General features: G+C 44.5%; 2 protein-coding genes across 21 annotated transcripts in view; both read left to right on the top strand.

Annotated features, from left to right (window-relative positions):
* The window catches only part of LOC143956163 (uncharacterized), a 309,704-nt gene that overhangs the window by 232,369 nt on the left and 51,810 nt on the right, over window positions 1-25,525 (top strand). The window lies entirely within an intron of this gene.
* Window positions 18,935-24,072, top strand: LOC143956188 (uncharacterized). The gene is made up of 2 exons (XM_077466344.1): window positions 18,935-19,010; window positions 21,330-24,072. Exon 2 carries the CDS (start codon window positions 21,331-21,333, stop codon window positions 23,983-23,985), a length of 2,655 nt encoding a protein of 884 aa, XP_077322470.1. The 5' UTR covers window positions 18,935-19,010; window position 21,330; the 3' UTR covers window positions 23,986-24,072.

The following is a 25,525-nucleotide window of genomic DNA, read 5'->3' on the forward strand; positions in this document are numbered from 1 at the left end:
TCCAACAGTTTCGGGCAAACACAGTCCGCTCAAACTTAGCATGGACGGACATGGCCACACACGACGGACGAACAGTTTGCTGAAACCGTGCGCGATGACGTGAACGGCACGTACAACAGGACGAAAAATACGACGTCCTATACACTGCATTATAGCTTTCGGCGTGAAAATCCTTTCCTGAGCATGCGCGCAACTTTGTTTGACGAACAAGCTACACACGAGGGACTGTTCGCTGAAACAAGTTTCAGCGGACAGTTTTTCGGAAGTTCCGAAAAACCTTGTCTGTCAAACTGTCCGCTGAAACTGTCCGCTGAAAGCCCACACACGAGCGGACTGTCCGCCCAAACACTGTTCAGCGGACAAAGTTGGGCGAACAGTCCGCCCGTGTGTACGCGGCCTGAGAGAGAGAGAGAGCTATATATATTATAGAGAGAGATCTATATATTATATATTTTATTTATTTTTATTTTTTATTTTATTTATTTGTGCTTTTTCAATGTAAATGTGTTAATATATGTGTGTGTGTGTGTGTGTATATATATATATATATAATGTGTGTATGTGTATCTCTCTCTCTCTCTCTCTCTCTCTCTATATATATATATATATATATATATATATATATCCACTTCAGGACCGCCGTATTGCCAATGTACGTCAACACAATGGCACAGGCAGGCATAATCACGTAAATGTACGTGATTGCCTTCTAGCGGGTGGTGGGGTCCGATCGGACCCCCTCCCGCTAGATACGGCGGTCCCTTTCGGTGCCGGAGCGATCGGCGATGAGGGGATGGCCGTTGGTTTCCGCCCATCCCCTCTCGATCGCTCCTGGCCAGTGACGAACTTCCTCCCTGTGAAAATGTAAACACAGGAGGAGGAAGTGATGTCACACTCCTCGTGGCGGTCTTTTTGAACCGGACAGCGAGGAGTGAAGACGCAAGTAAGTGCACCAACAGTCCACTGACACATAGGTACACACAGGCACACATTTCACCCCAGTCACCCCCGATCACCCCCCCGATCGGCCCCCCGCCCCCCCCCAGTCACAGTGTCACTAATGCAGTGTTCATTTATTTATTGATCACTACATTTAGTGTCAGTTGTGACTGTAAAAAGTGTCAGGGCAGCTAGTGTTAGGCCCCTTTAGGTCCAGGGTAGCCCCCTACCCCCCCCTAATAAAGGTTTAACCCCTTGATTGCCCTCCCAGTTAACCCTTTCACCCTCTTTTACCAGTGTCACTAAGCGATCGTTTTTTCTGATCGCTGCAATAGTGTCACTGGTCCCGCTAGGAAGCTAGTTTTTTTTTAGGTCAACGCCAGGTTTTTATACCGTTAGGTACCCCGATATATAACCTAATAAAGGTTTTAACCCTTTGATTGCCCCTAGAGTTAACCCTTTCACCAGCGATCGCTGCATTAAGTGTCACTGGTGACGCTGGTTAGCCAGTAGTATTTAGTTTATTTAGGTTCCCCGTCAGCTTTTTATAAAGCTTCAGGTACCCCCATATAAATACCCAATAAAGGTTTAACCCCTGATTGCCCTTAGTTACCCTTTCACCAGTGATCACCGTATAAGTGTTACGGGTGACGCTGGTTTGGTAGTTCGCTTTTTATAGCATCAGGGCACCCGCCATTTATTACCTAATAAAGGTTTAACCCCCCTGATCACCCGGCGGGTGATATAAATTTGGTTTTAGGGTCAGAAAGGGTCTGCGTCGCCCCAGGCAGTGCTAGGTTAGTGCCAGCACCGCTAACACCCACGCGCAAAGCATACACCTCCCCTTAGTGGTATAGTATCCGAACAGATCAATATCTGATCTGATCAGATCTATACTAGCGTGCCCAGCAATTTAGGGTTCTAAAAAAACGCATTGTTAGCAGGATCAGCCCAGATACCTGCTAGCACCTGCGTTTTGCCCCTCTGCCCAGCCCAGCCCAGCCCACCCAAGTGCAGTATCGATCGATCACTGTCACTTACAAAACACAACACACATAACTGCAGCGTTCGCAGAGTCAGGCCTGATCCCTGCGATCGCTAACAGTTTTTTTTGGTAGCGTTTTATACAGTCGCTGACAGGCTAGGTGCTTTTTTACCTGTGAGTCTCACTACTGTACCCCTAAATTTAGAGCCCAAAATGGCAAAGCGAAGGTACACTAGTGAAGAGGCCTACACGTTTCTGAGCATGACAGATAGTGAAGAGGAAGACACTGATCTGTCAGAATCAGGGCTCAGAATACGAACCTGTAGAGGACAGCGCCTCCATGTCAGATAGCTCTGACGACGAAGAAGAGGTCCCTGCTATTGTCAGGCGTACCCGACCCCGATTTTCTGATGTTGTTGAGGTGCAGGAACCGGAAGTCCCTCGTATGGAGTATAGAGCCAGTACTAGCGCCGCTCATCCTTTTGGTGAACTGGCAAGCACCAGCGGCCTAGTACACCCTGGGCGTACATCCAGCACTGCAGTATCACGTGGTGACGTGGCGAGTCCCATAAGTGCAGTTCAAGCTGGCGAGGTGGCAAGCACAAGTAGTGTCCCGCTGCCACCAAGAAGAAGAAGACAAAGACAGGCCCGTCGTACCCATAGTGCCCTTCCTGCAGAATTCGCCTCTCCCAATTGGGTGCCCACCACTTCTGCAGAACCCGTACTTCCCCCATTCACTGCCCAACCCGGTATTCAGGTGGATACAGATGATTTTACACCACTCGATTTTTATTCTCTGTATCTCACGGAAGATCTCTATAGATCTATTGTGGACCAAACCAATTTATATGCTGGTCAACGCATCGCCGCTAATCCCCAGTTGCCGTCTCTTGCCAGAGATTGGAAACCAGTTACGGTTTCCGAATTTAAGACGTTTTTGGGCCTTTCCCTCAACATGGACACACAAATTTATGCGGATGCGGGCTTATTGGTCCACGCATCCGGCTGACCACATGCCCCTGTTCTCTAACTCCATGCCCAGGGCACGATACGAGCAGATCTTGCGGTTCTTGCACTTCAGTGACAATGAACTTTGTCGTCCACGTGGAGACCCTGAATACGATCGGCTCTACAAAATTCGGCCCCTCATAAACCACTTCAACCAACGTTTTGCAGACTTGTATTCCCCAAAAAGTTGTCTGCGTTGATGAGTCCCTGGTTAAGTTTACTGGTCGCTTGTCATTCAAACAGTACATTCCCAACAAGCGTACCAGGTACGGGGTCAAGCTCTATAAGTGCTGTGACAGGGCCACAGGGCTATGCATGGAGCTTTATGGTTTATGAGGGTAAAGATAATTACGTAGAGCCGGAGAACTGCCCTGATTACATAGGAAGCGCTGGCAAGATAGTGTGGAAATTGGTGTCACCCTTATTCGGAAAGGGGTACCACTTGTACGTGGACAACTATTACACCAGCGTGCCACTGTTTAGTCATTTATTTGATAATCAGATTTGAGCATGTGGCACCGTGCGACCTAATCGCCGGGGCTTTCCCCAGCGGCTTGTAGATTCCCGTCTTAGGCTGGGGGGAGAGAGCCTGCTATCGGTGTAATAATTTGCTCGCTATGAAGTGGAGGCATAATAAGAATGTTTTCGTTCTTACCTCCCTTCATGCAGACACGACGGTCCAAATTTCTACGGCGACTGTATTGTGGAGAAACCCCTCTGTGTCCACGAATATAACAAAAATATGGGAGGGGTGGACCTCAATGACCAGATGTTAGCGCCGTATCTAACTTCCCGTAAGACCAGACGCTGGTACAAAAAAGTGTCTGCTTACTTATTTCAATTGGCTTTGCTGAATGCTTTTGTGCTATACAAAGCTTCAGGCGGAACATTAACCTTTCTTTTCTTCCAAAGAGAGGTTGTCACAGAGCTTCTGTTTCCAGACGGTTCTGTACCTCACCATTCCCAACCAAATGCAGTAAGCCGGCTGTATGAGAGGCATTATTCTTATGTCCTCCCGAGTACCCCTACCCAACGAGCCCCCCAAAAAAGATGTCGTGTCTGTAGCAAGCGCGGATATAGGCGTGACACCCGTTCTTATTGTCCACGCTGTCCTGGCCAGCCTGGTCTTTGTCAGGGTGAGTGTTTTGAACGCTACCATGAACGAGTGAAGTATTAGCGTAGGGTACAGCATTTCACAGGCTAGGCACACTAACACAGGGGTCTCCCCAAGATGCCATCACATTTTGAGAGACCCGAACCGTTACAGTTACAGTTTACAGTTCAAAAAAAAAGTGTATAAAAAAAAAAAGTAAAATAAAAAAACAAAAAAAATATAAAATATAAAAACCAAAAATAGTTGTCGTTTTATTGTTCTTTCTCTCTCTCTCTCTCTCTCTCTCTCTCTCTTCTCTCAAATTTTTTATACTTTACTGTTTACTGTGTTATTGTTAACCATTTTTCATGTTTTCAGGTACGCCATTCAGCTGCAGCGTGGATTTATTTATCTTGACAGCAACAGCGTTTGCTCCCACGATACATAAAGCCGCGACTCCAGTGCTGTAGGAGGTGATTTCACCACCACAGTTAAAAAAGAGCATATATGCCGAAGCATGGGGGCATAAGGGGTGGAGGAGCGATTTTGCTCCTAATGCCGCGTACATACGGTCAAAATTCCGACGGAGGGCTTGCCCGTGGAAAAGTTTGAACGTATGTACGCAGCATAACTTTTTTGCGGGAGGATGCCCCCATGCTTCGGCATATATATATTTTAGGCACAGGTTGTGTTAAAAAATGTTTTATTTTTTACTGTTTTTTTTGGCAATTGCTTTGCAGGTATGGTATGGTAAGGTTTTACTGGGATGTTACTTTGTTTTAACGTTAACCATAATTTGCTTAGCAGGTACGCCATTCAGCTGCAGCGCGGATTTATTTATCTTGACAGCAACAGCGTTTGCTCCCACGATACATAAAGCCGTGACTCCAGTGCTGTAGGCGGTGATTTCACCACCACAGTTAAAAAAGAGCATATATGCCGAAGCATGGGGGCATAAGGGGTGGAGGAGTGATTTTGCTCCTAATGCCGCGTACATACGGTCAAAATTCCGACAGGGGGCTTGCCCATGGAAAAGTTTGAACGTATGTACGCGGCATAACTTTTTTGCGGGAGGATGCCCCCATGCTTCGGCATATATAAATGGTGCATGTATGTCCATCATTAGAAGTGGGTGGATGAAGGGAGGTATCTAATGGTGGGCATACCCACCGATCAATCTCTTTTTTTTCGTTCAGACAACATGACTCTCAGTAAATAGCTTGGGGTGTCTACTTTCCAAAATGGGGTAATTTGGGGGGATTTTGTGCTATTTTGGCATTTTATGGCCTTTGCACCCTTAGAAATCCTGAAGGTGGTGATTGGTTTTCGGGGTGCCGTACGCGACTAGACTCCCAAAAAGTCCCACACATGTGGTATCCCCATACTCGGGAGAAGTAGCCGAATATATTTTGGGGTGCAATTCCACATATAACCATAGCATGTGTGAGCAATATATCATTTAGTGACAACTTTGTGCAAAAAAAAAAAAGTTTGTAATATTCCCGCAACTTGTGGCAAAATATAAAATATTCCATGGACTCAACATGCCTCTCAGTAAATAGCTTGGGGTGTCTACTTTCCAAAATGGGGTCATTTTGGGGGGTTTTGTGCTATTTTGGCTTTTTATGGCCTTCGAAACTGTGATAGGTAGTGAGGGGTAAAATCAAAAATTTGCACCCTTAGAAATCCTGAAGGTGGTGATTGGTTTTCGGGATGCCGTGCGCGACTATACTCCCAAAAAGTCCCACACATGTGGTATCCCCGTACTCGGGAGAAGTAGCGGAATATATTTTGGGGTGCAATTCCACATATAACCATGGCATGTGTGAGCAATATATCATTTAGTGACAACTTTTTTTTTTTTTTTTTTTTTTTTTTTGTCATTATTCAATCCCTTAGGACAAAAAAAATAAATATTCAATGGGCTCAACATACCCATCAGCAGTTTCCTTGGGGTGTCTACTTTCCAAAATGGGGTCATTTGGGGGGGGTTTGTACTGCCCTGCCATTTTAGCACCTCAAGAAATGAGATAGGCAGTCATAAATTAAAAGCTGTGTAAATTCCAGAAAATGTACTCTAGTTTGTAGACGCTATAACTTTTGCGCAAACCAAAAAATATACGCTTATTGACATTTTTTTTACTAAAGACATGTGGCTGAATAAATTTTGCCCTCAATGTATGACTAAAATTTAGTTTATTCGATTTTTCTTATAACAAAAAGAAGAAAATATCATTTTTTTTCAAAATTTTCGCTCTTTTTCCATTTATATCGCAAAAAATAAAAATCGCAGAGGCAATCAAATACCATCAAAAGAAAGCTCTATTTGTGGGAAGAAAAGGACGCAAATTTCGTTTGGGTGCAATATTGCATGACCGCGCAATTACCAGTTAAAGCAGCGCAGTGCGAAATTGCAAAAACACCTCTGGTCCTTAAGGTATTTATTGGTCCGAGGCTGAAGTGGATATACACACACACATACACATATATTAACACATTTACATTGAAAAAGCACAAAAAAAAAATATATAGATATATATATATCTATATATATATATATAGATATATATATATATCTATATTTATAGAGAGAAATGTATATTAACATATATTTACACATTTACATTGAAATGCGCAAAATTAGAAAAAAATATCTATTTATTTAATTTATAAATAACTTTTCAATGCTTTGTACCATTGCTGACTGCTGAAGTGAAAACAAAACAGTTGGGGTCGGTATCGGCGACTACAAAAAAAAAAAGTATCGGTACTCGTAAAAAAAAAAAAAGTATCGGTGCTTCCCTATGTGTGAACTACTGAAATGTTTTACGTTTTCTTTTTTTCTTTTTACATTTTCTTTCCCACAGATGGTTATGACGTCAGGAATTCCTCGGAGAGACATATTTTGTTACCTGTTGATTGTAAGTCAGAAGATAATGTCATCACACAGGATCCTCCAGGAGGAAATCCAAATACACAAAATATACATCACAGACCTTCCTGTCCGGAGACATCAATGGATCCCTCTGATCAGGGGGAATCTTCTCATCAATCACATACTATGATTGGAAATATCCATGTAAGATCTCACACTGCAGATCCATCAACAGATCCTTCTAATCCCGAGGAAACTTCCTCACCCCATGAAGGAGATCACCAAAGTAAGAATCGATTCTCATGGTCAGAGTGCGGGAAATGTTTCACTCAGAACGGAACACTTGCTGCACACCTTAAAACTCACACAGGGAAGCATCCTTATATATGTTCAGAGTGCGGGAAATCTTTCAGTCGTCAGGCAGTCCTTGTTAAACATCAGAGAATTCACACGGGTGAGTGTCCTTATTCATGTTCAGTGAGTGGGAAATCTTTCACCCTAAAAAAAGACCACCTGAGCCATCAGAGAAGCCAAACAAGTGAATGTCCTTATTCATGTTCAGAGTGTGGAAAACCTTTCACTCATAAAGGAACCTTTGTTAGACACCAGAGAATTCACACGGGTGAGCGTCCCTATTTGTGTTCAGAGTGCGGGAAATCTTTTGCGCAGAAAGGAAACCTTATGAAACACGAAAAAAGTCACACGGGTGAGCTTTCTTATGCGTCTGCAAAGTGCGGGAAATCGTTCTCTAAAAAGGGTAATCGAAATAAACACCGGAGAAAATACAGTGTGCGTTCTTATTCATGTTCTGAGTGTGGAAAATATTTCACTCATAAAGGAGACTTTGATAGACACCAGAGAATTCACACGGGTGAGCGTCCTTATTCGTGTTTAGAGTGTGGGAAATCTTTCGCACACAAAGGAAACCTAGTTGGACACATGAGATCTCACACAGGTGAGCGTCGTACTTCATGTACTAAATGCAGGAAATCTTTCTCTAAGAAAGGGAAGCTAAGGGAACACCAGAGAAACTGCAATGGTGAGAATCCCTATTCATGTTCAGAGTGCGGGAAATATTTCAACCAGAAAGGAGACCTTGTTAGGCACCAGAGAATTCACACAGGTGTGCGTCCTTATTTGTGTTCAGAGTGCGGGAAATCTTTCTGTAAGAAAGATCTTCTTGTTAAACACCATAAAATTCACACGGGTGAGAGACCTAATTTATGTTTAGAGTGCGGGAAATCTTTCATTCTACATGAAAGCCTTGTTACGCACCAGAGAATTCACGCTGGAGAGCGTCCATATTTATGCTCAGTGTGCGGAAAATCTTTCACTCACAAAGCAGACCTTGTTAGACACCAGAGAATTCATACAGGTGAGCGCCCCTTTCCATGTTCAGAGTGCGGGAAATCTTTCACACTGAAAGGAAACCTTGTGAAACATCAGAGAAGTCACAAAAATTCATCTGCAGAGTGCATAAAATCGTTCTCCAAGAAAGATAAGCGAAATAAACGCAAGAGAAAATATAAGCTTTCCTATTCGTGTTTTGAGTGCGGGAAATCCTTCGCTCTAAAAGGAGACTTTGTTAGACACCAGAGAATTCACACGGGTGAGCGTCCGTATTCGTGTTCAGAGTGCGGGAAATCTTTCACGCTAAAAGGAAACCTAGTTGAACACATGAGAATCCACACGGGTGAGCATCCTTATTCGTGTACTGAGTGCGGGAAATCTTTCACTCAGAAAGGAAACCTTATTATTCATCAGAGGAGACACACCGCACAACGTCCTCAATGCATTCAGACTGCAGGAAATCAGAAAGAAAGTGCCTGCTGATTCAGTGGTGTCCGAACTGCGGACCAGGGGCTGCTTGCTTTTATCTGGCCCATGGGGGGGAGGGGGGGCACTATTTCATCCTCTGATGCTAACAATGGGGCATAATCCCCCCACTGACACCAATGAAAGGGCACAATTCCTGCCAAGTGCACTAACAATGGGGCACAGTTCCTGACAGTGACACCAACGATGGGGCATAACCCCCCCCGACACCAACAATGGGGCACAGTTCCTACCTATGACGCCAACAATGGGGCACAGTTCCTGCCAAGGACACCAACAATGAGGCATTATCCCCCCACTGACGCCAACGGAGGTGCACAATTCCTCCCAAGGACACCAACAATGGGGCACAGTTCCTGCCAATGAAACCAACAATGGGGCACAGTTCCTGCCAATGGCACCAACAATAGGGCACAGTTCCTGCCAGTGACACTAACGATCTGGCATAATCCTCCCCCCCCCACTGATACCAATGAAGGGGCACAGTTCCTCCCAATGATGGGGCACAGTTCCTGCCAGTGGCACCAATGATGGGGCATAATCTCCTCCCCACTGACACCAAGGAAGGTGCACAATTCCTCCCAATGACACCAACAATGGTGCACAGTTCCTGCCAATGACGCCAACAATGGGGCATAATCCCCCCACTGACACCAACAAAGGTGCACAATTCCTCCCAAGGACACCAACAATGGGGCACAGTTCCTGCCAATGAAACCAACAATGGGGCACAGTTCCTGCCAATGACACCAACAATAGGGCACAGTTCCTGCCAGTGACACCAACGATCTGGCATTATCCTCCCCCCCACTGACACCAACGAAGGGGCACAGTTCCTCCCAATGATGGGGCACAGTTCCTGCCAGTGACACCAATGATGGGGCATAATCCCCTCCCCACTGACACCAACGAAGGTACACAATTCCTCCCAAGGACCCCAACAATGGGGCACAGTTCCTGTCAATGACACCAACAATGGGGCACAGTTCCTGCCAGTGACCCCAACAATGGGGCACAGTTCCTGCCAGTGACACCAATGATGGGACATGAATCTTCCCACTCAATGACACTGATGCCAGGACATTTTGTACTTCCAGTGGGCACAGTCCTCTACCCTTCTAAGGCCTTAAGGATCATAAACTGGCCCTTTGTTAAGAAGGTTTGGAGACCCCGGCTTTTGACAAACCTACGATGGTTTTTACTGGTGGAACAGTTTAGCCCATAGGACAACTTTGGGAAGAGAATATTTTGTTTATAAAGGGGTGCATCCTGGCGAAAATGATATTAAATTTAAAGATGGAGTTTGATGGTCCAAGTCTTCTCCTGGCTTCTTTGTCTACTAAAATGTTCTTCAACACTTTATGGTATCCATCATTCCTCTAGTTCCTTTTGCATACTTCAAAAAACAAAAAATTCAACATAGAGTGGTAGCCCCTCCTTATAAGTTACCAGGGGGTACACAAAGATATAACATGCCGAGAAACACTTTTAAGCCTTAGCCCTTGTACACACGGTCGGGTATTCCGACCGAAAATGTCCGATCCGACCGTGTTGTCGGATAATCCAACCGTGTTTGGGCTCCATCGGACTGTTTCCGTCGGAATATCCGACTAACAAAATTTTAGAGCTGGGCTATAAAATTTTCCGACAACATGATCCGATCATCGTTTTTAGAGAATTCCGATTGGACAAAGTGCCACGCATGCTCAGATCAAATTCCTAGACCAAAACTATTGGCTACTAGCCTGAACGTAGTCCCGTCATAACGAAATAACGTCATCACGTTCTGAACGATCGGATTTTCCACAACTTTGTCCGACTGTGTGTATGCAACACAAGTTTCGGACAAAATCCTAAGGATTTTGTTGTCGGAATGTCCGATTGTGTGTACAAGGGCTTATGCCACATACACAGGATCGGATTTTCCGCCAACAAACCCGTGTTTTTTTTTTTTCCGAAGGTTGTTGGCTCAAACTTGTCTTGCATACACACAGTCACACAAATGTTGGCCCAAAATTCCGAACGCGGTGACGTACAACACGTATGAATAGCCAAGAAAAAGGAGGTTCAATAGCCAGTGCGGCTCCTTCTGCTTGATTCCGAGCATGCGTGGAACTTTCGTGCAACGGACTTGTGTACACGCGATTGGACTTTCCGACAACAAAGTGAAGTTGGCGGAAAATTTGAGAACCTGCTCTCAAACGTTTGTGGGCCGGAAATTCCGACAGCAAATGTTGGATGGAGCATACACACGGGTCGGACTTCCCGACAACAAGCTCACATCGAACATTTCCCATCGGAAAGTCCGGCCGCATGTACGAGGCGTTCGATTTTCAAAGGAGAGGCAAGTAGGCCCAACTCGTATAGAGTGCACATCACAATACATTGGGGCATAGAGAAAATATTCACGTTTTTAGGGGGGGGGGGGGGGGGGGTTGTCTGATTATATACAAATAATGAATAAATTAGAGTAATACAGTCCTCTCGGGAAACGGTACTGAGCTACCCCAATACTTACAGTGGGGGAGATAATTATTTCATCCCCTGCAGTTTTTCCACTTACAAAGAATTGAAGGGTCTATCGTTTTTTTTTATCATAGGTGGATTCTATGTAGATACGCAATATCAACCAAAAATCCAGAAAAAAAAACACACCATACAAATGTTATAAATGGAGTTGCAGTTCTGTGAGTAAAATAAGTATTTGATCCCCAAGCATAACATGACTTAGTACTTGGTGGAGAAACCCTTGATGGCAAGCACAGAGGTAAGATGTTTCTTGTAGGTGGTGACCAGGTTTGCACACATCTCAGGAGGGATTTTGGTCCACTCTTCTTTACAGATCTTCTCTAAATCGTTAATGTTTCTTGGCATCTCGAAAAAATTCAGCTCCTTCCATACTTTTTTTTTTATAGGATTAAGGTCTGGAGACTGGCTAGGCCACTTCATGACCTTAATGTGTTTTATTTTTTTTCTTGAGGGACTCCTTTGTTGCCCTTGACAGTATGTTTTGGGTCATTGTCATACTGAAAGACCCATCCATGACCCATCTTCAGTGTTCTTGCTGAATGTAGAAGGTTCTCATCCAAATCCTTAAGGTTTCTTGGCTGCCGCTTGGCAACTTGAAGTTTCAGCTCCCTCCATACATTTTTTATAGGATTAAGTTGTGTACACTGGCTAGGCCACACTCCATGAGCTTAATGTGATTCTTCTTGAGCCACTCCTTTGTTGCCTTGGCGGTATGTTTTGGGTCATGGTCATGCTGGAAGACCCATCCACGACCCATCTTCAGTGTTCTGGCTGAGGGAAGAAGGTTCTCATCCAAGATTTTACAATACATGGCCCCCGTTCATTGGTCCTTCAATGCGGTAAAGTCGGCCTGTACCTTTTAACAGAGAAAGAGCCCCAAAGCACAATGTTTCCACCTCCGTGCTTGACTGTAGGGATGGTGTTCTTAGGGCAGTGATGGTGAACCTTGGCACCCCAGATGTTTTGGAACTACATTTCCCATGATGCTCGTGCACTCTGCAGTGTAGATGAGCATCATGGGAAATGTAGTTCCAAAACATCTGGGGTGCCAAGGTTCACCATCACTGTCTTAGGGTCATAGTTTTTTTTCCCCTCCAAACACGGCAAGTTGAGTTAATACCAAAGAGCAAAATTTTGGTCTCGTCTGACCACAACACTTTCTCTGAATCATTTTGATGTACATTAGTAAACTTCAGACGGACCTGTACATGTGCCTTTTTGAGAAGGGGGACCTTGCGGGTGCTGCAGGATTTCAGTCCATTGCGACGTATTGTGTTGCCAATGGTTTGTTTGGTGACTGTGGTCCCAACTGCCTTGAAATCGTTCAGAAGCTCCTTCCGTGTATTTCCGGGCTGATCCCTCACTTTTCTCATGGTCATCCTTACCCCATGAGGCGAAATCTTACATAGAGCTCAAGACCGAGGGCGATTGATGGTTATTTTGTATTTCGACATTTGAGAATAATCGTTTCAGCAGTTGTCTCCTTCTTACCAAGCTTCTTACTGATGGTCTTGTAGCCCATTCCAGCCTTGTGCACGTCTACAATCTTGTCCCTGACGTCTTTTGACAGCTCTTTGGTCTTGCCCATGATGGTGAGGTTTGAATGGAAGAAAGAAATTCTCTGGACAGGTGTCTTTTATACACATAATGAGTTGTTCGTTAGAAGCACTTTCTTAAATTGACAGGACTAACCTGTGTACCACATGAGAACCTACTGTAGTCGGTCAGTTGGAGCCAGAATTATTGTTGGGTAGGTGATCAAATACTTATTTTACTCACAGCAACATTTGAATTGTGGTTTTTTTCTGGATTTTTGGTTGATATTCTGTCTCTATCATTTAAATGACACCTATGATGCAAATTATAGACCCTTTGTTTCTTTGTAAGTGGGCAAACTTACAAATTATACAGGCGATCAAATAAGTATTTTCCCCACTGTACATATTTGGCACCATGTAAATTGTCCAATATGTGGGTAACAAGCTGGCAAATGTGACAGCAGGTGTGTAACAAAAGGGGGTAACACATTATCAATACTAAACATAAATGAGGAAACAAAGGAGCAACTGTGACAATACAAGGGCAATTTTCTGAATACATGGGCAAGATACTAGCAATGACACCAATACATGGAGCCCGGTCTGCCTGTTATTTTTGTGCTCTGATGCAAAATGCAGAAAGCCTACTGAATGCAGAAAGGATCACTGCAAAAAATGCACTAACCCATTGCATTCAATCAAGATTCCCACCCTTACATTAGTAGTAAGTGAAGGACCTTCTTACATACAGGGGTTGGACAAATATATGGAAACACTATATGATTTGCAGGTGTGAAAGTGACGTCATGTTTTGCATTGAAAGTATGTGACGTAACATTTTTTTTGCTTCTGCTGTGTGATGGAACCTAGCTAACAGGTGGGAATCTTGCATAGGTGTGCACGCAGGGTGTGCCGGAGGTGCCTAGGCACACCCTAATCTGAGGGATCTATCTTTATTTTCCTCCTAGAGCAGCTGAAAGTAGGCTTCTGCTCCTCTCCCTCCTGCCAGCATTCGGCTGCCTCAGGAGGAAAATACAGGGGATTGGTACCAGTAAATGTTGCCCCCACCACCCCTCCTGTCTCTGCTCCTCTTGTTTCTGCTTCCCGGGCCCCATGGTCTTTACTCCCCCCCCCCCCCCCCCCCACAGCTCTGACTGCTTCCCCTCTCCTCTCCTGCTGGCATTCACTGTTCAGTGCAGCTGGGGCTGCAGAGAAAGGGACTGGGGAATCTCTGTCCTCAGTCTCTTTTCTGTCTCAAAAGACACCATCCTCTGACCTACCGACACGTCCACTGCTCTATTGACACCGTCCTCTGACCTACCGAAACGTCCACTGCTCTACCGACACGTCCACTGCTCTACTGACACCGTCCTTTGACCTACCGCCACGTCCACTTCACTACTGACATCGTCCTCTGACCTACCGACACGTCACTGCTCTAATGACACCATCCTCTGACCTACCGCCACGTCCACTGCTCTACTGACACCGTCCTTTGACCTACCGCCACGTCCACTGCTCTACTGACACCGTCCTCTGACCTACCGACACGTCCACTGCTCTACTGACACCGTCCTCTGACCTACTGACATCATCCTCTGACCTACCGACACGTCCACTGCTCTACTGACATCGTCCTCTGACCTACCGACACATCACTGCTCTAATGACACCATCCTCTGACCTACCGACACATCCACTGCTCTACTGACACCGTCCTCTGAACTACCGACACGTCCACTTCAGTACTGACTGCCCTTCCAAGTGAACTTGCAGTGCACTTGTAGTAAAAAAGTGGATTTGCCTTTAGTAAATCAACCCCATTGTATCACTGATCTCAGTAAATAGCCTCTGATGCAGGCTATTTACCATGTGATCAGCTGTGTCCAATCACAGTGTAATCAGGAAGAGCCGTTTATCGTTTAGCTGTTTCTCCTCCACTCACACTGACAGACACAAGTAGAGGAGACGGGGGGAGGGGGCTGCACTGATTGATTATCAGTGCAGCCCCCACAAAGGATGACCAACAGGGTTGCCAGTAACCATTAGAGGTGCCAATCAGTGCCCAACAGTAATGCCTGCTAGTGCCTCCTCATCAGTGCCACCTATCAATGCCCATCGGTGCTTCATATTAGTGCTGCATCATTAGTGCCACCTCATCAGTGAAGGAGAAAAATTACTTATATACAACATTTTCTAACAGAAACAAAGAAAAACTTTTTTTAGTTTTTTCCCAAATTTTCATTCTTTTATTACTTGTTGAGCAAAAAATAAAAAAAAACAGTGGTAATGAAATAACACCAAAATTATAAAAATGTTGTTTGGGTACAGGGTCGCATGGCCGGGCAATTGGCATTTAAAGTGCGACAGTGCTGAAAATTGGCCTGGGCAGGAAGGGGGGAAAGTGTCCTGCATTGAAGTGGTTAAAGGCTAAGTTCACCTTTAGGAGAAAGTTACATGTTATACCTGTATTTAGGTTGTAAAATTCTATTCCCTCTCCTCTTGCCACCAGAGCCTACTTCCCTCCCTGTGACAGTGGACAAGGGTTCTTTCCTCCCATACCCACTATCACATTTCCAAACCATGTGGCTTTGTGGGACACAGCCATGCCATTCATTCACAGCAATCTGTGAATGGATGAATTACAAATCCCATCTTTCACCACATCAGGCAGACTTGTAGCTTCAATTGACCATAAGCATGCTCATCAGCATGCCCATAGTAGATTCACACTGCCTACAGCTCTGTAACTGAAAGCCCGCACAGAGCTGCAGGCAGTGTGTGCAGGAGCCTGAAATTGCGTCCACCAATGGCAGGTGCAATGCTCCACAGGCTCTTGTGAAAAAAACATTTTTTTCCCACAAAAGATGTGCATTTAATACTTTTTTTTAAAGGTGAATTTAGCCTTTACATTGGCGGTCATCAAAAAGTAATGGCCACACTGGTAGTCATTTGGGTAAAAGCACACTTATAGACCACTCATAAGAATGTTGCAGTAAATTCATTGCGAGGAGCACACTAGAGAGGTTACTGCAGTAAGGAGTGAACTATCAGAAAACATAGCATTGACAGTGAGGGAGTGCCATCAAAGAATGTAGTGTGGATGGTGGAGGAGATCTGTCGGAGAATGTAGTGTGGATGGTGGAGGAGAGCTGTCGGAGAATGTAGTGTGGATGGTAGGAAGAGAGCTGTCGGAGATTGTAGTGTGGATGGTGGAGGAGAGCTGTCGGAGAATGTAGTGTGGATGGTGGGAGGAGAGCTGTCGGAGAATGTAGTGTGGATGGTGGAGCAGAGCTGTCGTAGAATGTAGTGTGGATGGTGGAGGAGAGCTGTCGGAGAATGTAGTGGGGATGGTGGGAAGAGAGCTGTCGGAGAATGTAGTGGGGATGGTGGGAAGAGAGCTGTCGGAGAATGTAGTGTGGATGGTGGGAAGAGAGCTGTCAGAGAATGTAGTGTGGATGGTGGAGGAGAGCTGTCGGAGAATGTAGTGTGGATGGTGGAGGAGAGCTGTCAGAGAATGTAGTGTGGATGGTGGAGGAGAGCTGTCAGAGAATGTAGTGTGGATGGTGGAGAGCTGTCAGAGAATGTAGTGTGGATGGTGGAGGTGAGCTGTCGGAGAATGTAGTGTGGATGGTGGAGGAGAGCTGTCAGAGAATGTAGTGTGGATGGTGGAGAGCTGTCGGAGAATGTAGTGTGGATGGTGGAGGAGAGCTGTCGGAGAATGTAGTGTGGATGGTGGAGGAGAGCTGTCGGAGAATGTAGTGTGGATGGTGGAGGAGAGCTGTCAGAGAATGTAGTGTGGATGGTGGAGAGCTGTCAGAGAATATAGTGTGGATGGTGGAGGTGAGCTGTCGGAGAATGTAGTGTGGATGGTGGAGGAGAGCTGTCGGAGAATGTAGTGTGGATGGTGGGGGGAGAGCTGTCAGCGAATGTAGTGTGGATGGCGAAGGAGAGGTGTTGGAGAATGTAGTGTGAATGATGGAGGAGAGCTGTCGGAGAATGTAGTGTGGATGGTGGAACAGAGCTGTCAAAGACTGTAGTGTGGATGGTGGAGGAGAGCTGTCGGAGAATGTAGTGTGGATAGTGGTGGAGAGCTATCAGAGAATGTAGTGTGGATGGTGGAGGAGAGCTGTTGGAGAATGTAGTGTGGATGGGGGAGGAGAGCTGTCGGAGAATGTAGTGTGGATGGTGGAGGAGAGCTGTGGGAGAATGTAGTGTGGATGGTGGAGGAGAGCTGTCGGAGAATGTAGTGTGGATGGGGGAGGAGAGCAGTCGGAGAATGTAGTGTGGATGGGGGAGGAGAGCCGTCGGAGAATGTAGTGTGGATGGGGGAGGAGAGCCGTCGGAGAATGTAGTGTGGATGGTGGAGGAGATCTGTCGGAGAACGTAGTGTGGATGGTGGGAGGAGAGCTGTCGGAGAATGTAGTGTGAATGGTGGAGATCTGTCGGAGAATGTAGTGTGGATGGTGGGAGGAGAGCTGTCGGAGAATGTAATGTGGATGGTGGAGGAGAGCTGTTGGAGAATGTAGTGTGGATGGTGGAGGAGAGCTGTTGGAGAATGTAGTATGGATGGTGGAGAGCTGTCGGAGAATGTAGTGTGGATGGTGGGAGGAGAGCTGTTGGAGAATAAAGTGTGGATGGTGGAGAGCTGTCGGAGAATGTAGTGTGGATGGTATGAGAGCTGTCGGAGAATGTAGTGTGGATGGTGGAGAGCTGTTGGAGAATGTAGTATGGATGGTGGAGAGCTGTCGGAGAATGTAGTGTGGATGGTGGGAGGAGAGCTGTTGGAGAATAAAGTGTGGATGGTGGAGAGCTGTCGGAGAATGTAGTGTGGATGGTATGAGAGCTGTCGGAGAATGTAGTGTGGATGGTGGAGAGCTGTCGGAGAATGTAGTGTGGATGGTGGAGGAGAGCTGTCGGGAGAATGTAGTGTGGATGGTGGGAGGAGAGCTGTCGGAGAATGTAGTGTGGATGGTGGAGAGCTGTCGGAGAATGTAGTGTGGATGGTGGAGGAGAGCTGTCGGAGAATGTAATGTGGATGGTGGAGAGCTGTCGGAGAATGTAGTGTGGATGGTGGAGGAGATCTGTTGGAGAATGTAGTGTGGATGGTGGAGGAGATCTGTCGGAGAATGTAGTGTGGATGGTGGAGAGCTGTCGGAGAATGTAGGGTGGATGGTGGGAGGAGAGCTGTCGGAGAATGTAGGGTGGATGGTGGGAGGAGATCTGTCGGAGAATGTAGTGTGGATGGTGGAGGAGAGCTGTCGGAGAATGTAGTGTGGATGGTGGAGGAGATCTGTCGGAGAATGTAGTGTGGATGGTGGAGGAGAGCTGTTGGAGAATGTAGTGTGGATGGTGGGAGGAGAGCTGTCGGAGAATGTAGTGTGGATGGTGGGGGGAGATCTGTCTGAGAATGTAGTTCAAGGTTCCTGAGTTCTTCGCTCTTGCCCTCTGTTCCCATACGAGACTGTGTTGTTGGATTTTACCCCTGCAAAATAAAACCTTTCAAAAGGACTTTATTCGTGTCAGTGTCCAAGTTGTTGGGTATCAACCCTGGGAACCCCTAGATGTGAAGAACAAGCCAAGCAGAGGTAACCGGTAAGCCCAATAAGTCAAGGCCGCCCTGCAAAGAATTATGGCTGCTACAGGAATAAAAAACATTGTAAAGGCATATAAAATAGGTTTTGTTCAAATCTTGATGGCCCAATCCAGCCTACCCCAAATGGGTTCACGCTGTAGGTCTGGGAGGTCACCACATTGAGCCGCTAGTCAGCCTGTACAACTATAAGGGAATTAACTAAGTAATAGGCAGATATAGAATACTATCTATGTTATCCTCTACTCCCTGAATTTCCTATATTGTTAGTGGCTCCTATTTTTTAACCATTGCAGTGTTATCTTATAAATGGTCACATACTGAAAATAGAGGGGACCCCCACTTTAATGACTTTACTCTCCAGATGGTCTTTCTTAAATATACTGAGTGGAACAAAAGCACGACCGGAAGAGCGTAATTGTACAGATACAGGAAGTGATGGCACAAATGGGGGGGAAGTGATGTCAGGTGCAGACAGGAAGTGATATACAGACAGGAATTGAGGTAATGTATGAACAGGAAGTGATGTAAGGGGTCTAAAAAGGACATTCTAGGTGAGAGGTGAGTGGGGAGGAAGTAGAGAGGAGACATTGTTGGAACTGGAAGCAGAGGAGGTAATAAGATATTATTTTATATTTACACCCAGTAATCCTCCGTCATGTCTGTCCTCTTTTTTCATAGTCACTGTGACGTCTTTTATCTCCAAGAAATGCTGATATTCACACACATGAATGAACACATGTACACTCATCACCCCCTTTATTAGGTACACCTTGCTAGTACCGGGTTTGACCCCCTTTTGCCTTCATTTCTCATGGCGTAGATCCAACAATGTGATGGAAACCTTCCTTCCATCAGATTTTGGCCCATATTGACATGATAGCATCACTGCAGATTTGTCGGCTGCACATCCATGATACCAATCTCCCGTTCCACAAGATTGCATAGGTGCTCTATTGGATGAGATCTGGTGAGTGTGGAGGCCATTGGAGTACAGGGACCTCATTGTCCAGTGGTGAGATGATTGGAGCTTTGTTACATGGTGAATTACCCCGCTGGAAGGAGCCACCAGAAGATGGGGACAACTGTAGTCATAAAGGGATGGACATGGTCAGCAACAATACTCAGGTAGACCGTGGCATTTAATCGATGCTCAATCGGTACCAATGATCCCGAAGTGCGCCAAGAAAATATCCCCCCCACCATTACACCACCACCACCAGCCTGAACCGTTGATACAAGGCAGAATGGATCCATGCTTTCATGCTGTTTAGTTCAAATTCTGACCTTACCATCTGAATATCACAACTGAAATCGAGACTCATCAGACCAGGAAACGTTTTTCCAATCTTCTATTGTCCAATTTTGGTGAGCCTGTGCCAATTGCAGCCTCAGTTTCCTGTTCCTAGCTGACAGTAGGGGCACCTGGTGTGGTCTTCTTCTGCTGTAGCGCATCTGCTTCATGATTTATGTGTTGTGCATTCAGAGATGGAATTCTGCATACCTTGGATGTAAGGAATGGTTATTTGAGTTAGTGGAAAAAAGAGGTTATTCCTGCGCCATGTCAAGGAAATAGAGGGAGATAAGGTACTGCTGCACACACTGGAAGGGAAATATCTGAACCCCGGGAAATAGTGCATAGGAAAGGTAGTGGTGCGCTGTACATAGGGAAAGTATATCTATTGGTAAAAACAATATATAAAATCCACAATAAGGGAATATGCAGCAAACAATATAGGTATAATAAAAGGGTATGCCTGTGTGGCTAATTTAAACAACAACACTCATTTCTACTAATAATCTTCAACATAAATACATAAAATAGTGAAAAATCATATAAAATCCAAAGTGCAGCGTGTTGCGATCGTAAAATCGCATAAAGTGCAGGTGTTCCACTGTGCCACTGTGGCTAATTAGACAATAATACTCGTTACTATTAGTATAAAATCTACAGCATAAAAATAATGAAAATAAGAAAAAACACAGTATAACATTCAAAGTGCAGTGTGTTGCGATCCTAAAATCGCATAAAGTGCAGGTGTTCTGCTGTGGTGCGCATAGGCAAACCTTCAAACATAGACGGTAATTAGGTGACAAAAAATATAAGTGTATCAGATAACAGTCCGTTTTCGGGTGCAAAGTGCTGCGATTATTCTCAAAATCGCATAGGGTGTGACTTCTTCAACAAGATATACAATGTGGAACTGTTGCAATGGGAAGGGCAGTGGTGCTGGTGGAAGGGGATATAACCTCCGTGGTTCCGTATATACCAGTAATGGATGTCCCCTTACCTTACCGCTGTAAGGTAACAGCATGTATATAGACAGCTTTGGGATCCTTTAGCGGAATTTTCCCTTCAGTGTGGGGTTCCCAGGTCCTGACCAATGTTATGGTTCCTTTAAGGGTATTCCTCTGCAGTATTGCAGTCAGGGTTCCTCAGTGGTATGGCATATACATGGGTTTAAGCAGAGATGGAGGAAGAATACTCCATAGTGTAAAATGCTTCAACAGGTTTATTTTTGTTTAAAAGGTTTAAAAAATACAAACAAACAGTCTGTACAAACAGTGTATAAACGAGCTGCGGGCTCTGTCTACGTCACTTCCGGTCGCTGTGTCCCGACGCGTGTTCGTCACGGGTCACGTGACTTCATCATTTAAATAAAAATAAACCTGTTGAAGCATTTTACACTATGGAGTATTCTTCCTCCATCTCTGCTTAAACCCATGCATATGCCACACCACTGAGGAACCCTGACTGCAATACTGCAGAGGAATCCCCTTAAAGGAACCATAACATTGGTCAGGACCTGGGATATATATTAATATAATGATTACATTTTTATATATATATTTTAATATTAATAAAAAAGATTTTTTAATTTTTTTTTTACAATTAATAATATACTAAATATTTATAATTTTTTTTTTCTCAGAATGCCTAGCTGTTTTGTTCCTGGATGTTCATCTTCTTGGCGTACAAAGGACACTGCTTTGTATAGTTTCCCTAAAGAGGAGGCTAGACTAAGACTTTGGCTACAGAATATGAATATACGGCAGAATGATCTTGAGTATCACGTCACGCGTATACGCCAAACGGGAAGTAAAACCTTTAGAGTTTGTTCCAAACATTTCACAGAGAACTACTATGTAATGGGAGGACAGGGCCTTTCTTTACGTTTTGACGCCATACCGACCCTTAAAATGCCACCTGCTCTTGAACCCCAAATAGCGGAACATTATGAACACAATTACGGCAAGCGACAGAAACTGATCACTGACCCACCTGAGGGTGAAGCAAGGAGTGAGGAGTCCTCCTCATTCCTTGGAATCTCGCAAGCGTCAAGTGGCTTGTATGGTCTTCTTCTACCTACGGACTCACCAGAGGGGGAAGCCACCTCATCTATAGCGCAGCATTCAGAACCCATTTATCAAACTGATCCTGCGTCCCTAGAAATCCTAGCAGATGAAATTGAAGTTTCTACATCAGATGTTTTCAGAGAAAGTTTAACTACATTTTCAAAAAGACGTAAAAAAAAAGGATCTCCAAAAAAATTAAAAACGACAATGGGCGCGAGCACTGAATACTTCCCAGGACAAAAACATAAAGCAATACAGATTGATAAATTATTTATGAAAAAAAATAAAAACGTACAGGTGTCCATTACCACATTGAAAAATTCTATTGGCATTCAGTGTGATTTGGTAAGTCTTCCTCCGCTCACGCCTTTGACTCGAGCAAATTCATTTTTTGAACCAAAAAAATGGAGTCAAAGTGGGGAAGATTTGTTATTGCAATCACCATTTTGTGAGGCTGATGGTCCAGAACAACCAAGTACACCGCCAGTGACCTATTTAACTGAACAAGCTGTCGCAGAGGATAGTCTGAATCGTAGAACCACTGATCTATCCACTATTCGTTTTTGGGGAGATTCCGAAACTGAAGATAATGCAAAACCCAAAAAGGCATTACAAGATGTGAGTTACCGTCCAAGTGTTAAGGAGGAGGAGGAGGAATATTTACAAGAAATGAAAGAAGATTATCTAATTGATCCCACTGATCCCGATGCTTCCTTCATTCATATAGAAGACAAAGCCGATACAAAATTAGCAACTGAGAGGAAATTTATTGTGTTTGAGAGTTGCTTAAATGAGCTATTACTAAACAGCAAATGCAAATTTAACCAAAATTGTCAAGGAAGATTGATTAAAATAAAAAAATATCTTGTTGGCTCCGCATTAGTTGTAAAAGGCTACTGCAGTGAACGCCACACATTTCATTTGTGGAGCAGCCAACCGTTTGTTGGAAAAATGCCTGCAGGAAATCTTCTGATATCCGGTTCTATTCTATGCAGTGGTTCGAATTTTGATAAAGTTTCCAATTTTTTCTATTTGCTTGGGCTATGTGGAATTTCGCAAGCCACTTATTATAAAAATCAAAATTTCTACCTTTTTCCGATCATCAATCGTCACTGGTATGAAGAACGCAAAGATGTCTTAACCAAAATTGGACAGCGTACAGTTGCTCTGGCAGGTGATGGACAATGCGACTCACCTGGATTTAGTAACAAATATTGCACTTATACCTTTCTAGACCTGAATACTGACAAAATAGTTGATTTTCAGGTAGAGCAAAGTAAAACGGGGGTCTCTTCAGTGTCTTTAGAAACAAACGCATTTGTAAAAGCTCTCCAACGGTTGAAAGATGATAATGTGAAGATTAAAGTCATAGCTACCGATCGTCATGTCAGTATTAGAAAACTTCTAAAAGAGCAGCATAAAGCAATAATACACAAATTTTATGTGTGGCACTTTGCAAAATCGATAGGAAACAAATTGCACCAAGCTAGTAAGAGGAGAAATTCACGTGAACTGGCAGCTTGGGTGTCTCCTGCTAAAAAACATTTATGGTGGTGTGCTAGCACTTGCAAGCATAATGTGGAGCTGCTAAAAGAAAAGTGGATGTCCCTCGTGTTTCATGCGAGCAACATTCATTCATGGACAGATGGACAGCTCTACAAACAATGCAGCCATGAAGAAATGTTGGACAATGAGGGAGAGGAACATGTTTGGCTTTTGGAGGGATCTGCAGCCCATCAAAGAATGAAGGACATTGTTCATGATCCTCGAATTTTGAAAGACCTTGAACATTTGTCAACTTTCTGCCACGCTGGAAATTTAGAGGTATTTCATAGTATGACATTGAAATATAGAACTAAAAAACGTCATCGTTTTGGAATAGATGGTATGGTAGCACGTACACAACTTTCCGCGTTAGATTACAATCGAAATGTTGGCAGAGAGAAAGCTGTTGTTATCAAACCAAAATCCGGTGGCGCACCAATACATACTCCTAAATACAGATACAGTTACAGTAAGGCCAAGAAAGACTGGATTGCTGCAAAAATGTATGACGGTACCACTCAAGAATTTATGATTGATATTTTAGCTGATTCAATTTCTTTGGCGGCTGGTGACCTCAAAGTGGACTGGATTCCAAGACGAAGCTATGAACCTGAAAATATAGCTCCTTTTCCTTGTCCTGAAAAACCTGATATGCTACAAAGATATCTTTCAAGATTTAACCGTTAAAATGTTACTGTGTTCAAAATTCATATTCTTTTCTTTGTGTAAGATTCTTGAAAGACTTATGTAAAATTAAAGGCAAAGTTCACTTTTTTTTTCCTAAATTCCAGCTCCCCTATGTACCAATAGAGCATTCATGTCATTTCTTTTGCAAAAATATCAAAGCTTTCCAGAAAATATACAGGCACGTACCTTACTGTCCTTAATCCATGTTTCCAAAGTATCTATTGCTTCAGTCTAAAGCCTTGTACACACGATACGATTGGTGGCTGTCAGAAACCATGAATCAGACTGAGAGAGACGTACAGTTAAATCACACTTGTTTAATAATAATAATAACAAAGAGGTAAACAGAGTAAACGTAGTCAAAACATAGCCAGAGTTCAAGAACCGGAACAGATAGTCAGACAAGCCAAAACGTCAGGGAGTCAGAGAACAGCGTAGTAGAACAGCAAGCAGGATCTGGAGCCAGGAGGAATGTCAGCCAAGCAAGTCTTTAACAGTAACACAGGAGAGCGTCTCTAGAGATGTGACCAAGGCGAAGGCAGAGATCATCTGGACTGAACGGCTTAAGTAGGCAGGACTGACGAGCAGGATATCATCAACAGGTGAGTCACTGTGGAGAGATAGGAGCTGGCAATTACCCGATAGCTGAGCGGCTAGCTCAGAGAAGGAAGGGTTGAGCCCAGCCCTGATAGTGTGAGCTACAAAGGCACAGGAAATTTGGTCAAAATTAGTGGCAAGATAAATGCAGTATGTTATCAAACAATACTGGAGGAACATTTGCATTCATCAGCCAGGAAGCTGTGCATGGGACGTACTTGGACATTCCAGCATGACAATGATCCAAAACACAAGGCCAAGTCGACCTGTCATTGGCTACAGCAGAATAAAGTGAAGGTTCTGGAGTGGCCATCTCAGTCTCCTGACCTCAATATCATTGACCCACTCTGGGGAGATCTCAAAGGTGCAGTTCATGCAAAACAGCCCAAGAATTTACAGGAACTGGAGGCTTTTTGAGGTGAGCGTAGTAGAACAGTAATCAGGATGTGGAGCCACAAGGAATGTCAGCCAAGCAAGTCTTTAACAGGAACACAGGAGAGCGTCTCTAGAGATGTGACCAAGGCAAAGGCAGAGATAATCAGGGCTGGATGGCTTAAGTAGGCAAGACTGACGAGCAGGATATCATCAACAGGTGAGTCACTGTGGAGAGATCGGAGCTGGCAATTAGATGAAAGCTAAGCGGCCAGCTCAGAGAAGGGCTGACATTGTCCAACGAGCATGTGCCAGGCTCTTGTCTTGCATACTAATGGTACACAATTGTCGTCCAACAAACATGAACTTAGTGACGTACTATGAATTTCAGCTCTTGAGCGCCACCCTTTGGGCCTCTTCTGCTAATTTTGTGTTTGGTGAGCATTGATTCCGAGCATGCGTGTTTGTACTTTTGAGTTTTGCGTGACGGACTTGTGTACTGACCATCAGAAAATCTGACAACAGACCGTTGTCCGCCGACAAAATTTACTAGCATGTCATCCAATATTTG

This window comes from Lithobates pipiens, unplaced genomic scaffold (genome assembly GCF_037356315.1).
Source record: "Lithobates pipiens isolate NorthernLeopardFrog02 unplaced genomic scaffold, aLitPip1_a1.2 Scaffold_35, whole genome shotgun sequence".
NCBI classification, from domain to species: domain Eukaryota; kingdom Metazoa; phylum Chordata; class Amphibia; order Anura; family Ranidae; genus Lithobates; species Lithobates pipiens.